We start from the raw sequence: 23,049 nt of genomic DNA, 5'->3' as shown, positions 1-23,049 counted from the left end.
AGGAACATCAGCAGTAGGTGCGTTTACATGGACGCTTGTAATCCGATCGTAACAGGACTAGAAGCACAATCAGATTAAAAAAGTGTCATGCAAACACGTCAATCGGATGGAATTTGCCACATCCGATTAAAATTTCAATCGGATGGTATGGGGTGGTTTAAACCATTTTTAGTCCGATCGAGAGGACATGTAAACACTTAATTGGGTGGAATATGTTCCTGGAAAGTTCTGCGCATGTGCAATGACGCAAGAATGACGTATGATGTACGGATGTTACGGCGGGAATCCTGTTTTCGTGGACTGTGCGCATGTCAAAAGATCTAATCCGATTCTAATCATGTGTCATGTAAACGCATATAACAATCTGATTACTTTATGATCTGATTAAAAGTGCCCATGTAAATGCACCTAGTTACTTATGTTCACATTTATCCATTTCTATTTAGTTAATTTGTTATAATCAAGATATTTATTTGCTAGAATCAATAAATTAAACACCATCCTGGTTTTCTTAAAATGAAACACTGAGGAGATTTTGGTCAACATGTACTTATATTTCCTTATATATCTCTTATTTACTCTCCAACCTATGAACACACACTTCCTTTGCCACCTTGATATCTCTGAGCTCAGAATGTCTAGTAGCAGTCGTAGAGAAGTGGGAAAGTACAGTCCTGATTGGTTAATCCTGTTTCTCATTATAGCAGCTGGTAGCCAATAAAATTCAGTGAAACAAATTAAAGAATGTGTTTGACGTCTCAGATAGCTTAACATGCTAATGCTGACTTTCTTGGCCTTTTATGAACATCATTATAGAACGATTATTGAGCAAAACAATATTAATTCTACTACATGTATGTAATCAGACACCTTTTTGTGTTTTTGAATATAATATAATATTTGATGGGGGTTAAAACACCAAATCCTGCCTCACAAATGATAAAATATGTGTGTCACACATTACCAAGACAGGAACCCGAGCAACTGGTGTCATTTATATATACGGATCTGAGACAGGACTGTATCCATTCACTGTTAAATGATAAACTATAGACGTATTGTTTTCCAGAAAAACTACTCACCTAAATATTTTTTTCTTAATTTTAGTAGCTTAAACCTGTTAAAACCATTAACCTTACCAGGCCTTACTTCCCAAATCCCATAAATTATGTAACAGATAATCCAGAATTAAAAAACGTCAGTGTAAAGTCTAAACACTTCGGTGTGAATACGTTTCTTGGTGCACTCTTCACCACTCACTTCCCTTCTGCTTGCCAGTTACAAACACACATGTAGGTGGAATGGAAATTTAAAGTGAACATGTGACTTGTTCCAGCCAATGAGATGAAAGTCTCCAGTATGAAATTCTCAGAGGTTTGGTCTCTAAATTCTTTCAACACCTCGACCCAAAGATCATGTCATTTAAGGGAATGGCTCCACTCTGGATTGTGTTATTTCTAGAAATATGTAAGTCTTATAGATTTTTTTAATTTAAATTTATTATTTATTATTATAATGTTCGTTCATGTATAAATCATCAGTCGCACTGGATCTGACTTGAATTGATGTTCTAGTTCCAGCCTATGCTGAGGATTTTAACCCATCATCATTTGTCTCAGTGAAGTCTGGAGAACGTCTTACTCTGAACTGCACATTTCGAGATCAACACAGTAAAGAACTTATTATTTGGTATAAGCAAAAATTTGGACAGATGCCTCGGGAAGTGGGAAACATTAGAGCTCATATAGACACCCAAACATCACCTGAGTTCAGCTCAGGATTTAAAGTAGATGAGATCTTGAATGGCATTTCTTTAACAATGCTACGAACAAAGAAAGCTGATGAAGGACTGTATTTCTGTGGAGTATATACCTGGGGCAAATTTAAATTTTCCAATGGAACATTTGTAGCCGTGACAGGTAAATCACACACACACACACAATAAATTTACATACAAAGTCTTAACAAATTTTATCCAATATAGAAGGCCAACCAGGTGGTGTAGAATCCTGGGATTGATTCATTTTTTATAAAGAAACACAATGTTTTTTCAAGTAAATGAGTCCTGACAAACTTTCTGCAAAAATCTATTTATTTATATATTTATTTGTTTGTTTGTTTGTTTGTTTGTTTGCTTAGAAATCTTTATTTTTTATTTATTTTATCAAATTGGATCTATTCATGGCTCCACAATGGTCTATAGCAGGCTTCTTCAGTTAGGAATAAAAAATAAGTAAAATAAATATTTTTAATGTCAAGTTTTAAATTTGTTATATGATTTGAGATTTTTTCATATGATTTTTCAAGGCTACAGTGTTCTGTTTTTTTTTTTTTTGTTTAATTATTATTTTATTTCATTATTATAAATTTCACTACATTCTTCCATTACATCCCTGCTTATACTTTTTGGAGCATTTTATTTCTAAAGCAATTACATGTTTTATACATATAAAAACAAAATAAACTAGGTATTTATTTGCTATAAGGTACTGATATGGAAAATACCAGCTCAAAATATAACAGTGTAAGGTGTTAAAGGCAATAAGCTTTCAATCTGTCTATATTGCAGATGACAGAGATGTAAAAGTGTCGGTGTTGCAGCGTGCCATGTCGGACTCGGTTCCTGCAGGAGCCTCAGTGACTCTGCAGTGCTCGGTTCTCTCTGAGAGCAGAGCAGCAGAACTCCAAGTGCTCTGGTTCAGAGCTGCTCCACCACAATCCCATCCTCAAATCATTTACACTCATCACAACAGCAGCCATCAGTGTGAGAGCGGCTCTTCTACACACACCTGTGTGTACAACTTCACCAAGAACATCCTCAGCCTCAATGATACTGGAACTTACTACTGCGCTGTGGCCCTGTGTGGGAAGATTGTAATTGGGAATGGGACTCCAGTACATATAGGCGTGAATAAGTTCACTGAGCAACGTTTCAGTAAGTAATTGTAGTTTGTTTCTGTTTACTTGGTTTTAGTTGTGAATATTTAAAATTTCACCATGGTTCTACAACGAGTACATATTCATCATTGTGATGTTTATTTATCTACAGAGGGATCAGATTCTGTAGTGATCTGCCTTGGCGTAGTGTTGGCAGTGTGTGTGGTAGCAAATTGTGCTCAAGTTGTTTTATACTGTAAGAAAAGAAACTCCAAACATTGCACAGGTAGGCTTTTATTCTACTGTCAAATAAAAATTGACCTAAAGTGAATATATATATATATATATATATATATATATATATATATATATATATACACCATTTAAAGGATTAAAATAATAATCCCATACATTACCTACAGTATACATTGGCTCAAACTCTGCATTTATGTTGTAAATAAGCTATTGCAAGATAAAAATTTCCAAAAATAAATTAGTACATCAAGCATAAATCCTGTCATAAAAGCTACTCTTTCTCCTACAGTGAGACATCTACAAGGTTCATTAATGGAGAAAGCAAACAATCAGGTAACTAATCAGGCTCTGTGTATATACAGAATAAAATATAGTCCTAAAAAGCATGTTTTATTTCTGAACTCTGTGTCTCACTGCAGGGCCGTGATGCTGTGGAGCTGAATTATGCTGCTCTAAATTTCAGTGAGAGGAAAATTCAAAGTGGAAGAGCCAAAAAAAGACATCATCAAGATACTGTTTATTCTGATGTGACATACACTCCTGCTACTTAGATTGCTGTTACATTGTTGTATGTCTGTTCCGATGTTTGAACCAAATGAATGTAAAAGTATTTTTATATCATATTAAAAAAACAAGAAAACTAACAGTGGAAGAGCAAATACACTGGATGAAACTATCCAGTTTACTCTGAAGTGCTAAAATTCTCTGGAATTTAAATTTTCTATTCATCCACCCATTGTCTATACCCGTTTTATTCCTAATTAGGGTCACAGAAGTCTGCTGGAGTCTATCCCAGTGCACATAGGGCGAAAGGCAGGGGTACACCCTGGACAGGTCGCCAGTCCATCGCAGGGCCACACATAGACAGACAACGACAGACAATCACACACACTCACTCCTACGGGCAATTTAGAATTACCAATCAACCTAATGTACATGTTTTGGGACTGTGGGAGGAAACCGGAGTACACCCACACAGGCACGGGGAAAACATGCAAACTCCACACAGAAAGGTCCCTGCCTGTTCGAACCAGGGATTCGAACGCAGGACCTTCTTGCTGTGAGGCAACAGAGCTAACCACTAAGCCACCGTGCTGCTCGATTTTCTGTTCATTATTATTGTTTTTCAGTTTGGTTCATTGTAATCATCTGTGTAGATGATATGTACACTGATAAACCATAACGTTTTCTATTATGTAAAATCTCACAAATCACAAATTTATACCAGACAATTCTGGTCAAGCTGTCACTCTCCATAAGTAATAGAAAATGAAAATAATGGATTTGATTGATATGTAACTTGTATACATTGGAAATAGGGTAACTATGCAGAATAGCAGAAGAACATTAACTTAAGGTGTCTTTATTTGGCACATTTACATTACTGCACAGAGAAATTCTTTCTTTGCACATCCCATACTTGGGGGGTTGGGGCAGTGTGCAGGGTGAGCCATACTTCAGTCAAAACCTGCTATATAAATATCAGTAGAGGGCCCAAGACCACTTCCTGCATTTAAGACAAAGAAAGAGCCTTTATTTGTCACATATAAATTACAGCACAGCGAAATTCTTTCTTCACATATCCCATCCTTGGAGGGTGGGGTCAGAGCACAGGGTCAGCCATGGTACAGCACCCCTGGAGCAGAGAGGGTTAAAGGCCTTGCTCAAGGGCCCAACAGTGGCAACTTGGTGGTGCTGGGGCTTGAACCCCCAAACTTCCAATCAACTACCCAGAGCCTTAACCACTTGAGCTGCCACCGCTTATCCAGCCAATTTAGTAAGCACTTTACCTCAGTCAGGGTCATGGTGGCGCTGGATTCTATCCCAGGAACACTGGACATAAGCTGGGAAAATAAACTGGATTTATGGCATCCTAACAGCAGGGTTTAGGAGAAAGGAGGAAACCAGAGAACCCAGAGTAAACCCACATGGACATGAGGACAATATGTAAAACTCCACAAGCTGAATAAATTACTATTATTAAATGATATTTTTAAACCAATTGAATTTTGGAAGTTTCCAGAAAATATTAAGCACTAACCGTATCAGTACTGCTGCTTAAAACAAGGTGTGAATTTGTGATAATGAACAATACACTGATTATCCAATACAGTATGTAGATTAATTCTTACCTTCTGACAGTCTTGTCAGGTTTTAACATTCTTCTTCTTCTTCTTCTTCTTATTATTATTATTATTATTATTACATTATTATTAGTTCAGTTTTATTTGTACATCCATTTAACAATGGGGGTTGTCACAGAAGCTTTACAGATACTATGTAAAATTTATATATAAATTCAGGGCTCTGCATTGGCAAGGAAAAACACCCAGAGACATCATGAGGTAGAACCCTTGAGAGGAACCATCCTCATCTGTGTGACAGAGAGTGATTATAAATCATTTTCCTCCATAGCAGAGTCAAAGTATTAACACACTTAACAAGAACTTGAGTAGGAGCATCAAAGCCATTTGGAGTGGAAATGTGTCTAAGGTCAACACTCCTGTGTGAATTTGTTTCCATAGTTTTAGTACACTTTTCACCACTGACTTCTGCTGGCCAAACTGAGTTACAAACACATGTAGGTCGAATGGAAATTTAAAGTGAACATGTGACTTGTTCCAGCCAATGAGATGAAAGTCTCCAGTATAAAATTCAGTGGTTTGGTCTGTAAATTCTTTCAAACACCTCGACCAGGGATCATGTCATTTATGAGGATGACTCCACTCTGGATTATTGTTGCATCTCTTAACATAATCTGTAAGACTGAAATTCATTTTTTAATACTTAAAATGCTATAATGCATAAATATTTCTTTTTGTTGCAGTGGATCTGACTTGAATTGATTTTCTAGTTCCAGCTCATGCTGTGGATTTTAACCGACCATCATTTATCTCGGTGAAGGCTGGAGAACGTCTTACTCTGAACTGCACATTTCCAGATATATACAATACACAACTTGTTGCTTGGTACAAGCAAACCTTTGGAGAGATGCCTCAGGAGGTGGGGAAAATTATAGCAAACAGGGGCACCCAAATTTCCCCAGAGTTCGACTCCTTGAGGTTTAATGTAGAGAAAATCATGAATGGCATTTCTCTGACAATTGTACAAATGAAGAAATCTGATAAAGGACTGTATTTCTGTGGATTATATACCTGGGGCAATTTTTATTTTTCCAGTGGAACATTCATAGCTGTAACAGGTAATCACTCACACACACTCACACACACACACACACACACACACACACACACACACACACAGGTTTATACTATATACATTTAATCCTGGAAACAACTGCAGTGTTCTTTAATACAGATAGCGTATAAGATAAATATAAAGTGTACATTTTAAGGAACAGGACATTTCAGATGAACGTTCTTCATAAACTCAGCAAAATGCTTCTGAGGCTAAAACTGGCTAATAATCCAGCAGACATTCAAAACAGTATTTGATATTAATGTTGATAAATCTACTAGATATTCTTTCTTTTCTTGGACATGTTGTGTATTATACTTATTTTTTTTATCACATACACTTTATTCCCTATTTCTTCGTCCAACCAGACATGCATCAAGAATCTTCAGTTTAACACTTAAATTGTATATTTTATATTTTACTCCCATAAATCAGCTGATATTTTATGACCAAATTACTTAATATTTGTATTACATTATTGCATAATATATTGAATTTTATTGATAATCTTTTTTAAAAATGTTTTATCTTAACCTATTTATTTAATATTTATTATTACTATTACAATAATTATTAATTATATTATCAATTATATTATTAATTATTATCCATTTTATATAACTATTTTCTGGTTCTTCCCTGTTTTTTTTTTTTTTTAAACCTGTGAAGAACGCATTTAATGTGATACATTATATATGTATAAAATTTATGTATAATTGCTCTCTCACCAGTGAAGGGCCTGTAAGAATATTAGGCTAATCTAAAGAATTATAAAAGTTCAGTGTATAAAATTGTAATATTTTGAAAAAAACAAAAAACAAATACTAACTGATACAAATCACTATACAGGTAATGAAGATGTAAAAGTATCAGTGTGGCAGCGCGGCGTGTCGGACTCGGTTCCTGCAGGAGCCTCAGTGACTCTGCAGTGCTCGGTTCTCTCTGAGAGCAGAGCAGCAGAACTCCAAGTGCTCTGGTTCAGAGCTGCTCCACCACAATCCCATCCTCAAATCATTTACACTCATCACAACAGCAGCCATCAGTGTGAGAGCGGCTCTTCTACACACACCTGTGTGTACAACTTCACCAAGAACATCCTCAGCCTCAATGATACTGGAACTTACTACTGCGCTGTGGCCCTGTGTGGGAAGATCGTATTTGGGAACGGGACACGAATACAGCTGGGTGTGAACACATTCACAGAGCAACATTTCAGTAAGTATTTAACTGGATTTTGAACTTGTTTACTTGGCTCTAGTAGTAAATAAGTCATGGTTCTACAACGAGTACATATTCTTCATTACAGTGTTTATTTATCTACAGAGGGATCTGATGCTGTAGTGATCTGCCTTGCTGTAGCGCTGACAGTGTGTGTGGTGGTGATTTTTGCTCATGTGATTTTAAACTGTAAAAAACAAAAGTTGGAAAAACATAGAGGTATGTTCTGCTTGGCTTTAATCAAAACAGAATATAAACACAACACACAAACATTTTCATATTCTTTAGAAAAATGCAACCAAGCACATATGGTTTAAAATTTACAACAAAACAGTGTCAAATGCAAGATAAAAATGAATGCAAATACATGTACATTTCAGCAAAGATCCAGTCACAAATGATTCTTTTCTCTACAGCAAAACTTCTACAAGGTGTTTTGAAAGAACAAACACACAATCAGGTAACTAATCAGGAACTGTATATATACATGGCAACAAAACCATCTTGTTAGCGATTGACTCTTTCTATCTGCTCCTGCAGGGCCGTGATGCTGTGGAGCTGAATTACGCTGCACTGAGTTTCACTGAGAGGAAAACTAAAAGTGGAAGAATAAAAAGAGGACAAGCTCAAGATACTGTTTATTCTGAAGTGATTCACACTCCTGCTACTTAGATTACCGTTAATAACCTTATTAAAATTGTCTGCTCAATGTTTAAGCCAAATCAATGTAAAAATATTTCACTGACATAATCTGTTCTCTCCGGTGCTGAGAAATCTAACTTCATATGTTACAGGCCTGATTAGGTTGAAAAGATTATGAAGGAAATGTTGAGTAGCAATTATAAACTGAATCTATAATAGCATAATAAAGCCTGAATGTACTTTTTAAACCTATGTTCCGTTATAAAGTCGAACAAATGGTGAGGTCTGTTTATTTACAAGCACGTATAACACTTTTGTTCCCTGACACACACACACACACACAGGCTACAGAAGTATATATAAACAAAAAAGAGCTTAAAACAGAGACTTGTGGGACATCATACTGCAAGTGTTTCCATTCTGCAGAATTTCTGTTCATGCTAATAAACTGGTGATGGTCTTAAGTAAAATCAGTAACTGGATTAAACTGCCATTTGTCTAAACTGGCCATATTTCATGAATCATACCTGATTTTTTAGGGCCAAGTCTTGAAGGTCAAAATAAACTAAGGCATATCAAGGACATAACCAGTAATGAATTAGCTATAAATTTGAATATAAAAATGAGGAATTGGTAGAAATCACAAGAATAAAACATTTAAAAAAAGACACTCTTTTTTGCGTAAAATCTTTTATTTTGCATCAAAGTTGTCAAGATTTATTTATATATTTATTTGTTTGTTTGCTTGCTTGTTTAGAAATCTTTATTTTTTATTTATTTTATCAAATTTCTATTCATGGCCCCACAATGATCTATAGCAGGCATCTTCAGTTAGAAGATAAACTGAATAAAATTAATTAATTTATTCTGGTCAAGCTGTCACTCTACTCAAGTAATAGGAAATAAAAATAATAGGTTTCATTGACTCTATGTAACTTGTATACATTGGAAGTAGGGTAACTGTACAGAACAGCAGAAGAACATTAACTTAAGGTGTCTTTATTTGGCACATTTACATTACTGCACAATGAAATTCTTTCTTTGCACATCCCATACTTGGGGGTTGGGGTCAGAGCACAGGGTGAGCCATGATGCATCACCCCTGGAGCAGGGTGGGTTGGGGGCCTTGCTCAAGGGCCCAACAGTGGCAGCTTGGTGGTGCTGGGGCTTGAACCCTGATCTTCCAATCAATGACCCAGAGCCTTAACCACCAGAGCTACCACCACCCCAAATACATGATGGATTGTTGTATATGGCATGGAGATGAAGAGCTGAACAGTGGTCTGTAGGTGTATAGTCACAGAAGCATAAATCTCAAAACCAGTCTAAGTTTTTCTGTAACTATAGACTGCACTTTAAAAGTGGAAACACTCCCCAAGTTGCAGCATCTTGGAGAAAACACAAGGGTGTTGGTAAACCCAAATGGCATGATATAATACTCATAGTTCTGTAGAAGGGAGTTTTCCACACATTTTCATCCCAGAAATCAAGCTCTAACAGGTTGGGACATATCCCAGATATTACTCTGTGAATGTTCAGGTTCAACTTCTTCTAAACTGTATCCACCAAGCTAGGGGATAGCCATACTTCAGTCAAAACCTGCCATATGAATATCAATAGAGGGTCCAAGACCACTTCCTGCATTTATCCATCCTATTTAGTAAGCACTTTACCTCAGTCAGGGTCATGGTGGCGCTGGATTCTATCCCAGGAACACTGGACATAAGCTGGGAAAATAAACTGGATTTATGGCATCCTAACAGCAGGGTTTAGGAGAAAGGAGGAAACCAGAGAACCCAGAGTAAACCCACATGGACATGAGGACAATATGTAAAACTCCACAAGCTGAATAAATTACTATTATTAAATGATATTATTAAACCAATTGAATTTTGGAAGTTTCCAGAAAATATTAAGCACTAACCGTATCAGTACTGCTGCTTAAAACAAGGTGTGAATTTGTGATAATGAACAATACACTGATTATCCAATACAGTATGTAGATTAATTCTTACCTTCTGACAGTCTTGTCAGGTTTAACCATTATTATTATTATTATTATTATTATTATTATTATTATTATTATTATTATTATTATATCAAGTTGTAATTACCTGAATATTGATTAATTGTTCTCTCATATTATTTTAAGAATTTAAGTAAACTCTGTTCCCCCTCCCCAGTAGTTACAGATTAAATTCAGTTCAGTTTTATTTTTATATCCATTTAACAATGGGGATTGTCGCAGAAGCTTTAGCGAAATACAATGTAAAATTTATATAGAAATTCTGGATATAAATGTATTCATTTATACCTAATGAGCAAACAATTAGGCAAGGAAAAACACCCTGAGATGTCATGAGGTAGACACCTTGAGAGGAACCATCCTCATCTGGGTGACAGAGAGTGATTATAAATCACTTTCTTAGAACTTAACAAGAACTTGAGTAGGAGTATCAGAGCCATTTGGAGTGGAAATGTGTCTAAGGTCAACATTCCTGTGTGAATTTGTTTCCATAGTTTTAGTACACTTTTCACCACTGACTTCTGCTGGCCAAACTGAGTTACAAACACATGTAGGTCGAATGGAAATTTAAAGTGAACATGTGACTTGTTCCAGCCAATCAGATGAAAGTCTCCAGTATAAAATTCAGTGGTTTGGTCTGTAAATTCTTTCAAACACCTCGACCAGGGATCATGTCATTTATGAGGATGACTCCACTCTGGATTATTGTTGCATCTCTTAACATAATCTGTAAGACTGAAATTCATTTTTTAATACTTAAAATGCTATAATGCCTAAATATTTCTTTTTGTTGCAGTGGATCTGACTTGAATTGATTTTCTAGTTCCAGCTCATGCTGTGGATTTTAACCGACCATCATTTATCTCGGTGAAGGCTGGAGAATGTCTTACTCTGAACTGCACATTTCCAGATATATACAATACACAACTTGTTGCTTGGTACAAGCAAACCTTTGGAGAGATGCCTCAGGAGGTGGGGAGAATTATAGTAAACAGGGGCACCCAAATTTCCCCAGAGTTCGACTCCTTGAGGTTTAATGTAGAGAAAATCATGAATTGCACTTCTCTGACAATTGTACAAATGAAGAAATCTGATAAAGGACTGTATTTCTGTGGATTATATACCTGGGGCAATTTTTATTTTTCCAGTGGAACATTCATAGCTGTAACAGGTAATCACTCACACACACTCACACACACACACACACACACACACACACACACAGGTTTATACTATATACATTTAATCCTGGAAACAACTGCAGTGTTCTTTAATACAGATAGCGTATAAGATAAATATAAAGTGTACAGTTTAAGGAACAGGACATTTCAGATGAACGTTCTTCATAAACTCAGCAAAATGCTTCTGAGGCTAAAACTGGCTAATAATCCAGCAGACATTCAAAACAGTATTTGATATTAATGTTGATAAATCTACTAGATATTCTTTCTTTTCTTGGACATGTTGTGTATTATACTTATTTTTTTTATCACATACACTTTATTCCCTATACTTTGTCCAACCAGACATGCATCAAGAATCTTAAGTTTAACACTTAAATTGTATATTTTATATTTTACTCCCATAAATCAGCTGATATTTTATGACCAAATTACTTAATATTTGTATTACATTATTGCATAATATATTGAATTTTATAATTTTCTTTTTCATGGAGCTACAATTTCCCCCTTGTTCTCAATTCATTTTGTTTTATCTTAACCTATTTATTTAATATTTATTATTACTATTACAATAATTATTAATTATATTATCAATTATATTATTAATTATTATCCATTTTATATAACCATTTTCTGGTTCTTCCCTGTTTTTTTTAAACCTGTAAAGATTAACGTGATCGTATTTATTTAATATTTATTATTACTATTACAATAATTATTAATTATATTATTAATATATTATTAATTATTATCCATTTTATATAACTATTTTCTGGTTCTTCCCTGTTTTTTTTTAAACCTGTGAAGAACGCATTTAATGTGATACATTATATATGTATAAAATTTATGTATAATTGCTCTCTCACCAGTGAAGGGCCTGTAAGAATATTAGGCTAATCTAAAGAATTATAAAAGTTCAGTGTATAAAATTGTAATATTTTGAAAAAAAAAAAACCCAAATACTAACTGATACAAATCACTATACAGGTAATGAAGATGTAAATGTCATGGTGTGGCAGCGCGGCGTGTCGGACTCGGTTCCTGCAGGAGCCTCAGTGACTCTGCAGTGCTCGGTTCTCTCTGAGAGCAGAGCAGCAGAACTCCAAGTGCTCTGGTTCAGAGCTGCTCCACCACAATCCCATCCTCAAATCATTTACACTCATCACAACAGCAGCCATCAGTGTGAGAGCGGCTCTTCTACACACACCTGTGTGTACACCTTCACCAAGAACATCCTCAGCCTCAATGATACTGGAACTTACTACTGCGCTGTGGCCCTGTGTGGGAAGATCATAATTGGGAACGGGACACAAGTACAGCTGGGTGTGAACACATTCACAGAGCAACATTTCAGTAAGTATTTAACTGGATTTTGAACTTGTTTACTTGGCTCTAGTAGTAAATAAGTCATGGTTCTACAACGAGTACATATTCTTCATTACAGTGTTTATTTATCTACAGAGGGATCTGATGCTGTAGTGATCTGCCTTGCCGTAGCGCTGACAGTGTGTGTGGTGGTGATTTTTGCTCATGTGATTTTAAACTGTAAAAAACAAAAGTTGGAAAAACATAGAGGTATGTTCTGTTTGGCTTTAATCAAAACAGAATATAAACACAACACACAAATATTTTCATATTCTTTAGAAAAATTCAACCAAGTGCAAGATAAAAATGAATGCAAATACATATATGACACAATATATCACATATATCACAAATGATTCTTTTCTCTACAGCAAAACTTCTACAAGGTGTTTTGAAAGAGCAAACAGACAATCAGGTAACTAATCAGGAACTGTATATATACATAGCAACAAAACCATCTTGTTAGCGATTGACTCTTTCTATCTGCTCCTGCAGGGCCGTGATGCTGTGGAGCTGAATTACGCTGCACTGAGTTTCACTGAGAGGAAAACTAAAAGTGGAAGAATAAAAAGAGGACAAGCTCAAGATACTGTTTATTCTGAAGTGATTCACACTCCTGCTACTTAGATTACCGTTATTATTATATTATATTATATTATATTATATTATATTATATTATATTATATTATATTATATTATTATAATTGTCTGCTCAATGTTTAAGACAAATCAGTGTAAAAATATTTCACTGACATAATCTATTCTCTCCAGTGCTGAGAAATCATATGTTACAGGCCTGACTTGCTTGAAAATGTTATGAAGGAAATGTTGAGTAGCAATTATAAACTGAATCTATAATAGCATAATAATGTCTGAATGTACTTTTTAAACCTATGTACAGTTATAAAGTCAAAAATGGTGTGGTTTGTTTATTTACGAGCTCGTATAACACTTTTGTTGTTTTTCTTGGGCAACATCTGATCATTCTTAGTGTGGATTTCCATGAGCATGTTGTAATAGTTCAATCTACAGGTTATAAAGCATGTGCTAGTCTGTGTCTTGTGGAGTTGCATAAGACATAAAATATAGTTGTAGCGATGCTATTCTTGAGTTTCAAATACAAATAAGAAATCTTATTTCACATAATGGTGAATAATCTGGAGTATAATTGCTGTTTCTTTTAATTTATACTTAATCTAAAATTAATTGGGGAAGTCTCAAGGGCTGTATATAAAGTGTGTGTGCATACATACGTTGCGGGGCAGGAAGTATAAAGTGTAAAGACTGCAGCATCAGCTGAAACCCGGTAAAACACACACACAGGCTACAGAAGTATATATAAACAAAAAAAGAGCTTAAAACAGAGACTTGTGGGACATCATACTGCAAGTTTTTCCATTCTGCAGAATTTCTATTTATGCTAACAAACTGGTGATGGTCTTAAGTAAAATCAGGAACTGGTTTAGACTGAATTAAACTGCCAGTTGATTTTATTGTCTAAACTGGCCATATTTCATGAATCATACCTGATTTTGAGGGCCAAGTCTTGAAGGTCAAAATAAACTAAGGCATTAGCTATAAATATGAATATAAAAATGAGGAATTGCTAGAAATCGCAAGAAGAAAACATTTTAAAAAGACACTCAATAATTAAATCACAAGTAATTGAACAAGTACGTTGTTATTCTGGATTTAAATAATGCTTGTGCTCCTAAAACTATTTCAGCTGCAAGTAATCATTTTTGATCAACAGTAAAAGTGCCTCAGCAGACAGAGGAGCTCAAAATGGATTAGATCTGTAAGACACACTTAAGCCAAATCATTTAAATCAGGGGGGGGGTCCAGCTTTATCCGGAAAGGGCTGGTGTGGCTGCAGGTTTTCATTCCAACCAAGCAGAAGCTGTGGTATATTGTGTTAACGTTGTTAATTTAACTACATTTCCCATAATGCACCGTTACCTTTTCCAGAAGTGTTCCGGTTGAAGTTATATTATATTCTATATGAAACTCCTGTAAAAGAGAACAGTCACGTTAATTCAGTGTGTGTGTGTCATCTTTCCTTCATTACCACTATTGTTTGGGAAGACACGACAAAGTGGCGACGAGGATTCAGCATTAATCCCCACGTATGTTCTGAGGATGTGAGAGTGAAGTGGCTTGACGGTGAAAACGGGAAAATACGTCTGCTGCTACTTTGCACCTTTTAAAAAAAGAGGGAGGACAGACAAGGATTCAGATAAGTGACTGAATTGATTGTTAAGGACTGAGAACGGAACAAAATGACATAAATTTTAGGCACTATGGGTCCGTTTGATGAAGGAAGTGAGCAGTGGAATTCTTATACAGAAAGATTTGAGTACTTCGTGGCAGCAAATACTATTGCTCAAGATAAAGTTGTACCCACTTTTTTAAGTGTGATGGGTCCAAAGACACACTTTACTCTACTGCATAACCTCCTACAGCCAGAGAAACCGGGAGAGAAAACGCATGAGCAAATAATAAACACTCTCAAAGCACATTTCTCTCCAAAGCCATTAATAATTGCTTGATTGATTTTGGTTTCACAGACAAAATCAGCTCAAAGGAGAAACTGTGACCACGTTTGTGGCAGTGCTAAAAAAATTAGCTGAACATTGCGAATTTGGTGATGCACTGAATGACACACTTCGGAACAGATTAGTGTGTGGACTTCGCTGTGAGGGCATACAGAAATGACTGTTAACTGAGAGCAACCTGACACTACAAAGAGCAATTGAACTGAGTGTGTCTATGGAACTGGCTGCTAAGGAAGCTCAGCCACTGAGCTCAAACAGTAAAGTATATAAAAGAGACTGAAAAACAAATAGAAAACAAAGGCCCATGTTTCCGTTGTGGTAAGACTGGGCACTCACCTGCCACATGCTGGTTTAAGGACACAGAGTGCCACAGCTGTAACAAAAAAGGACACAGAGCGTGCATGTAGGAATAAAGCAACAAAAGCGAAGATGCAGCAGAAAACAACATTCAGAAGGAAACAAGAGAAACAAGTATTTACACTTGACCAAGAAAATAAGAGGAGTACAGACACATCGGATGATGAACTTCCTTTGCATGTGCTCACTGTTGCAGGAGGAACCAAGGCATACCAAGTCACTGTGCTGCTGGAGGGACAGTGACATCTAAAACACTGGATGTAGAGGGTGTCCTTCGAAAACATGGTGAAGTTTTCAAAAAGGAGTTAGGCAGCATGGGAGGAATCAATGTGGAATTGACTGTTGAGCCGGAATGCCAGCCAAAATTCTTAAAGGCCCGACCCCTGCCATATGCAAATAAACCTAAGGTAGAGGTGAGCTTAACTGAACTGGTGAAGGATGGAGTGCTGGAACCAGTCAGTGTTAGCAAGTGGGCAACACCTATTGTTCCAGTTTTAAAGAAAGACGGAGGCATAAGCATTTGTGGGGACTTTAAAGTCACTGTGAATCCAGTGTTATCTGCAGAACAATATCCTTTGCCTCACATTAATGACCTCTTCACAGGACTGACTGGAGAACAGAATTCAGTAAAATCGATCTCAACCAAGCATATCTGCAAATGCATGTTGAGGAACAGTCCAGAGAACTTCTCACCATCAACACACACCAGGGCTTATTTCGGTATAAGTGTTTACCGTTTGGAATTACTTCAGGATTGGATCAGATGGATCAGATTCTGGCGGGCCTTCCAGGAGTGGTGTGTTACTTAGATGACATCCTTGTGACCAGCACTAATGATGGATCACACTTGCAGCACCTGGACGCTAGCCTCAAGAGACTGAAAGAATACGGATTAAGAGTGCAGAAGGACAAGTGTGAATTTTTCAAGTCTGCAGTCGAGTATCTGGGTCATGTCATTGATGCCTCTGGTCTGCATACATCCCCATCCAAGGTGAAAGCCATAGTGGACGCTCCAACGCCCAAAAATGTGAGCCAGCTACATTCCTTCCTCGGCTTGCTTAATTATTACGGGTGATTTATTCCAAACATTGATACCCTGTTTGAAACCTCTGCACAAGTTGTTGTGTCATGAAAATAGTTCAAGGTGGACCACTGAATGTCAAGAGACATTCGAAAGAGCGAAAGAGACTCTGTTAAGGTCAAAAGCCCTCACTCATTTTGACCCTGCCCTTCTGATTCAACAGGCCTGTGGTGCTTCCCCATATGGAGTGGGAGCTGTCTTGTCCCATATCATGCCGAATGGTCAAGAAAAGCCGATCGCATTTGCTTCGAGGAGTTTAAGCAAAGCCAAAGCAAACTATGCTCGGATTGAATGTGAAGCATTGAGCACTGTATTTGGAGTGCGCAAGTTTTACCAGTATATTTTCGGAAGGAAGTTCACACTGCTGACCGACCATCGCCCACTAACTTTTTGGCCCTTACCATGGCATTCCCTCTCTTGCTGCTAGTAGGATGCAAAGATGGGCGTTGCTATTATCTGCTCACACCTACGACATCAAGGATTGCCCCTCACTGACCAAGTAAAAGAGACAAAAGTAGCCGAAATTTTCTACTTTAGTCAAGTAGATAAGGCCCCAGTAACAGCTGTGCAAGTGCGCAAAGGCACGCAGAATGACCGTCTTGTCCAAGGTCATGGATTTCGTCATGACAGAAAAAGGTGAGAATGATGACTTGGAGCTAAAACCATACATCACTCGACGTCATGAACTTTCGGTGCAGACAGGTTGTTTGTTGTGGGGCAGGAGAGTGATCATTCCACCAGCGCTGCGCAAATCAGTGCTGAAACAGCTGCATGCGGGACACTGTGGAATGGTCCGCATGAAAGAGATTGCCAGAAGTTACTTCTGGTGGCCAGGAGTGGACAGGCAAATTGAAGAATAGGCAAGAACATGTACATCATGTCAAAGCATTCGCAACATACCACAACTGGCACAGCTGCACCCATGGGAATATCCAGAGAAACCATGGCATCGCATTCATGTTGCTTTTGCATGCCCAGTCGAGGACAAAATGCTGTTGGTTGTCATTGATGCACACAGTAAGTGGCCTGAAGCGGCTATCATGAAATCTACCTTGGCTGACAAGACTTTGTATTTAATGATGAACGGGCTAGGCAGCTATTGTAGCTTGAATATGACTGGGGTAAAGATCTCAGGATTTCATTTCCTGGTTGCTGGGTGAAGACTGCAGCTTTTTGAGCTACACAATAAGTCATACAGTAACATGACATGAGTCAATCCAGGGCTTCTAAAAGCATGTACTAGACTCTCAGTATCATATAGGGTTGGATACGTCTTGTTTTGCCAGCTTTCTCAAATGTCATGTAGTTTTAGAAATGTTACAAAAGAACCAAATGATTAATCAGAATCAGGATCTAGAGAAAGGAGGAATGTTTTAGCATCATTTCAAAAGGTTTCATGGCACATAGATGACCTCTTAGGGCATCGTCATGGACTAAAAGCCCTGTGGCGGCCCAAATATTTTGTATTACAAAGACATTGTTTTAACCCTCACATATTATAGGAAACAAGAATGATTATGAAAATCATGATGCAACTTACTCTCTAGGTCTATTAATTTCTGATGCACATAGCGTTAATGTTGTGACAAAATACCTCACCTAACTGAGCTGATGTTTGTTAACGCATTTGTTCAGCTAGTCACTGGACTAAACTATAACTTTTTATCTAAATCATGTGACAATGGCAAGATATCCAAGGCATCAATTTTTCCAAACTGATCTTATTAACAAATGTAAGTCATTTTTTTTCAAGGTAGTAGGTTGATGATAGCTAGCTAACTAGCAGAAGCAGCTAGTTAGGATACACCCACATACAGTACAGGATCCTGACACACACACACACACACACACACATAGGTTATAGAAGTATATATGAACAAAAAGGAGCCTAAAACAAAGACTTGTGCGACACCATACAGCAGGTTTTTGCAATGTGAAGAATTTCCATTTATGCTAACAAACTGGTGATAGTCTTAAGTAAAATCAGGAACTGGTTTAGACTTACTCCACTGATCATATTTCATGAATCATACTTCATTTTGAGGTCCAAGTCTTAAAGGTCAAAATAAAGGCCTAACCAGTACTGGATTCATATTAGCTTGCTACGTTGTTCAAAATCATTTCAATGACATTACCTTGCTAGAATATTATCTATAATAATAGCATGTAGGATTTAGTAATAAATGTGCTAATTCAGTGTAGACATGCAAGTGAGTGTGTCGAAGGAACAATGGCTGACGTAAAACACACATCTTCATCATTTTAAGTGTCCAACTAACATGTGAGACATGTTTAAGTAGCTAGTTCAGTTCAAATGTGGTAACCTAAACATAATTATCCTATGTGGTACCTGTTAAAATTCACTGTTAAATAAAATTAGGTTGTGTATTTACACAGTAAAAAATATATTCCACAAGTTCTCAAATGAATAGTAACTATATTTTCCCCTTTTAATCTATACCATTTTTTCAAAGTTCTACCTGTATTTTAATTTAGTTTCTGTATTTTTTTTTTTTAATTTTGTGAGTAACTTGAGTAATTGAAATAACTGTTTAATTGTTTGTTCTACTGGGTTTCTAGCTACTTGGGGCTGGGCATGTAAAGTCAGTTCTATGAAGTAAAACTACTTCTACCTGAATGGATTTCTTTTTCATGCTGACTTCTTGTGGTCAAACTGTGCTACAAGCTTCTGAACCTGAAGGTGGGATGGAAAATTTAAGCTGATCTTATGATCTGTAGCAGCCAATGAGGCGAATTTCTTCAACACAATATACTTGTGCTTTTGTCGGACAGCTCACTTCAAGCATCATGTTGTCTGAGAGAATATCTCCAGTCTCAAGTCTGCTTTTAGCTCTTTGTGTGACAAGTAAGTCATACAAGTACAAGCTTTTTGTATTTTTTTTTTAAGTTATAGTTGTCATCAATCCATGTCTTCTAACTTTATTGTATTTTCTAGTTTCAGCCCAAACTGTGGATTTTTACAAACCATCATTAGTCTCTGTGAAGTCTGGAGAACGTGTTACGCTTAACTGCACATTTCTGCACAGCAGTAGATCAGATTATATTGTTTGGTACAAACAAAGATTTGGAGAGATACCTCAGGAAGTTGGAGAAAGGTTTTTGCATATGGATGTCAAAATTTCTGCTCATTTTAACAGCTCAAGAGTGAAATTGGAGAAAATTAATAATGGGATTTCTTTGACAATAAGACATTCAAAAAAGGAAGATGAAGGATTTTACTTCTGTGGGCTATCGAACTGGGAGAAGGTTAAATTTTTGGATGGGACACTCTTGGCTGTAACAGGTAATTAATTACTCAAAGATATTCATAATTCTTTCAGATTTGTGCTGAGAATTGATTTTTTAATTATTATTAAGAATGTTGATAGCTATGAAATGAAGAATGCTGTGTCTGATTAATTAACTAATTAATTTATTAATTAATTAATTTATTTATTCAACAATTTCTGGTCAGAAAATCTTGATTTTTTTGGGCTTTGAATAAGGACAGTAGCTCCATCTTATATATTATTGTGCATGTTCTAACACATAAAAGTTTCTGCTTTAAGAACCTACACATAGACGCTACATGTGACCAGATTAAATTAAATTAAAATGTGTATAAATATTTATTATTATTTAGATTCTCCAGCACAGGAAAGTTTTCAGGATTTATTTACAAGATTTATTTTTCTTGTCTAATTAATTTTTCGAGACCTGCTTTAAGTGATAACAGTTATTGAATTATTCAACAATTAAATATAGGTATAAACAGAAAAAATCTGACATTCTGTAATAAATAAAAAATTTAATTATTGGCATAATTGCTGTGGAATAATCATTTTAATGACATGCTGTTAAAAATAAACTATAACTTAATAAGAGCATCATAGCAGGCCTGAGGATTTTCATTTGAACACTGTCTATATCAATCTGACCAGATGACAGAGAAGCAAAAGTGTCAGTGTGGCAGCGCGGCGTGTCAGACTCGGTTCCTGCAGGAGCCTCAGTGACTCTGCAGTGCTCGGTTCTCTCTGAGAGCAGAGCAGCAGAACTCCAAGTGCTCTGGTTCAGAGCTGCTCCACCACAATCCCATCCTCAAATCATTTACACTCATCACAACAGCAGCCATCAGTGTGAGAGCGGCTCTTCTACACACACCTGTGTGTACAACTTCACCAAGAACATCCTCAGCCTCAATGATACTGGAACTTACTACTGCGCTGTGGCCCTGTGTGGGAAGATCATATTTGGGAACGGGACACGAATACAGCTGGGTGTGAACACATTCACAGAGCAACATTTCAGTAAGTATTTAACTGGATTTTGAACTTGTTTACTTGGCTCTAGTTGTAAATATGTCATGGTTCTACAACGAGTACATATTCTTCATTACAGTGTTTATTTATCTACAGAGGGATCTGATGCTGTAGTGATCTGCCTTGCCGTAGCGCTGACAGTGTGTGTGGTGGTGATTTTTGCTCATGTGATTTTAAACTGTAAAAAACAAAAGTTGGAAAAACATAGAGGTATGTTCTGCTTGGCTTTAATCAAAACAGAATATAAACACAACACACAAATCTTGGTGTATCTTTTTTTATAACCTAATCCTTCTTTAAACTTCTCCACACTTCATCCCTAACCTGCTTGGTGTGTTCCTTGGGCTTCATGATGCTGTTTGTTCAGTAATCTTTTCTAACAAATCTCTGAGGGCTTCACAGAACAGCTGTATTTATACTGAGATTACACACAGACTCCATTTTCTAATTGGGTGAATTCTTAAGGAAATTGGATCCACTGGATTTTAGTTAGAGGGAATCAGAGTACACACCACACTTTTCTGATTTTTTTTGGTAAAAGATTTTGAAAACCATTCATCATTTTCCTTTCACATCAGAATTATGTGCCACAAAATCCCAGTAAAATACATTTACGTTTGTGGTTGTAACATGAGAAAATGTGGAAAAGCCCAAGGGATATGAATACTTTGCAAGGCACTGTAAAAATTCAAATAACTTTTTATATTATTTATTATTTTTAACCAAGCACATAGTCAAAAAAAAGATGTATTTTCAAGTGCAAAATAAAAATGAATGCAAATACATGTACATTTCAGCAAAGATCCAGTCACAAATGATTCTTTCCTCCACAGCAAAACTTCCACAACGGGAAGAACAAACACACAATCAGGTAACTAATCAGGAACTGTATATATACATGGCAACAAAAATCGTCTTGTTAGCGATTGACTCTTTCTATCTGCTCCTGCAGGGCCGTGATGCTGTGGAGCTGAATTACGCTGCACTGAGTTTCACTGAGAGGAAAACTAAAAGTGGAAGAATAAAAAGAGGACAAGCTCAAGATACTGTTTATTCTGAAGTGATTCACACTCCTGCTACTTAGATGACTGTTGATAAACGTATTATAACTGTCTTCTCAATGATTAAGCCAAATCAATGTAAAAAACATTTTACTGACATAATCTGTTCTCTCCAGGGCTGAGAAATCTAACTTCATATGTTACAGGCCTGACTTGCTTGAAAATGTTATGAAGGAAATGTTGAGTAGCAATTTTAAACTGAATCTATAATAGCATAATAATGCCTGAATGTACTTTTTAAACCTATGTACAGTTATAAAGTCGAACAAATGCTGTGGTCTGTTTATTTACGAGCTCGTATAACACTTTTGTTGTTTTTCCTGTGCAACTGTTTCCTGTAAACATGTTGTAATAGTTCAATCTATAACTTATAAATGTCATGTTCTAGAAGATATGATGTAAAATGCTATTTATGAGTATCAAAAGACAAACCAGAAACCTTTTATTTCACATAATGGTGAATAATATGGAATATATTTGCTGTATCTATTCGTTTATACTTAATCTAAAATTAACTGCGAAAGTATAAAGGGCTGTATGTAAAGCATGAACAAAAAGGAGCCTAAAAAAAAGTCTTGTGGGACACCATACAGCAAGTTGTTACATTCTGAAGAATTTCCATTTATGCTAGCAAACTGGTGATGGCCTCAAGTTAAATCATGCACTGGTTAGGACTGGATTAAACTGCCACTAGGTTTTACTTCACTGTCTAAACTGACCATATTTCATGAATCATACTTCATGTTGAGGTCCGAGTCTTAAACGCCAAAAAAACTAAGGCCTAACCAGTACTGAATTTGTTATAAACTATTATAATCGGTATAAATAGTAAGAAAACGTAAATAACACGCAAGAATTAAAACACAAGCAATTGAACAAGTTCAGTATTATTCTGGATTTAAATATACAGG

General features: G+C 36.3%; 4 protein-coding genes across 4 annotated transcripts; all 4 read left to right on the top strand.

Moving 5' to 3' along the window:
- Positions 1 to 1,374: 1,374 nt before the first annotated feature.
- On the top strand, positions 1,375 to 3,916 carry LOC131357736 (uncharacterized). The gene is made up of 6 exons (XM_058396997.1): positions 1,375 to 1,467; positions 1,575 to 1,919; positions 2,570 to 2,935; positions 3,050 to 3,163; positions 3,422 to 3,465; positions 3,552 to 3,916. The coding sequence occupies exons 1-6, from the start codon at positions 1,416 to 1,418 to the stop codon at positions 3,681 to 3,683; spliced, it is 1,053 nt and encodes a 350-aa protein (XP_058252980.1). The 5' UTR covers positions 1,375 to 1,415; the 3' UTR covers positions 3,684 to 3,916.
- A 1,910-nt stretch (positions 3,917 to 5,826) lies between these two features.
- Positions 5,827 to 8,756, top strand: LOC131357854 (uncharacterized). Its single transcript, XM_058397202.1, has 6 exons — positions 5,827 to 5,892; positions 5,987 to 6,334; positions 7,180 to 7,545; positions 7,654 to 7,767; positions 7,965 to 8,008; positions 8,089 to 8,756. The coding sequence occupies exons 1-6, from the start codon at positions 5,835 to 5,837 to the stop codon at positions 8,218 to 8,220; spliced, it is 1,062 nt and encodes a 353-aa protein (XP_058253185.1). The 5' UTR covers positions 5,827 to 5,834; the 3' UTR covers positions 8,221 to 8,756.
- Positions 8,757 to 10,881: 2,125 nt separating this feature from the next.
- LOC131357855 (uncharacterized) lies at positions 10,882 to 13,811 on the top strand. The gene is made up of 6 exons (XM_058397203.1): positions 10,882 to 10,945; positions 11,040 to 11,387; positions 12,388 to 12,753; positions 12,862 to 12,975; positions 13,137 to 13,180; positions 13,261 to 13,811. The coding sequence occupies exons 1-6, from the start codon at positions 10,888 to 10,890 to the stop codon at positions 13,390 to 13,392; spliced, it is 1,062 nt and encodes a 353-aa protein (XP_058253186.1). The 5' UTR covers positions 10,882 to 10,887; the 3' UTR covers positions 13,393 to 13,811.
- Positions 13,812 to 19,515: 5,704 nt separating this feature from the next.
- LOC131357856 (uncharacterized) lies at positions 19,516 to 22,559 on the top strand. The gene is made up of 6 exons (XM_058397204.1): positions 19,516 to 19,624; positions 19,715 to 20,062; positions 20,700 to 21,065; positions 21,174 to 21,287; positions 21,911 to 21,948; positions 22,030 to 22,559. Exons 1-6 carry the CDS (start codon positions 19,567 to 19,569, stop codon positions 22,159 to 22,161), a joined length of 1,056 nt encoding a protein of 351 aa, XP_058253187.1. The 5' UTR covers positions 19,516 to 19,566; the 3' UTR covers positions 22,162 to 22,559.
- Positions 22,560 to 23,049: the final 490 nt, after the last annotated feature.

The sequence above is a fragment of the Hemibagrus wyckioides genome, linkage group LG08 (assembly GCF_019097595.1).
Source record: "Hemibagrus wyckioides isolate EC202008001 linkage group LG08, SWU_Hwy_1.0, whole genome shotgun sequence".
Classification (NCBI taxonomy): Eukaryota; Metazoa; Chordata; class Actinopteri; order Siluriformes; family Bagridae; genus Hemibagrus; species Hemibagrus wyckioides.
The sequence above is the reverse complement of the archived record's forward strand: the minus strand, read 5'-3'. Positions and strand labels throughout refer to the sequence as shown.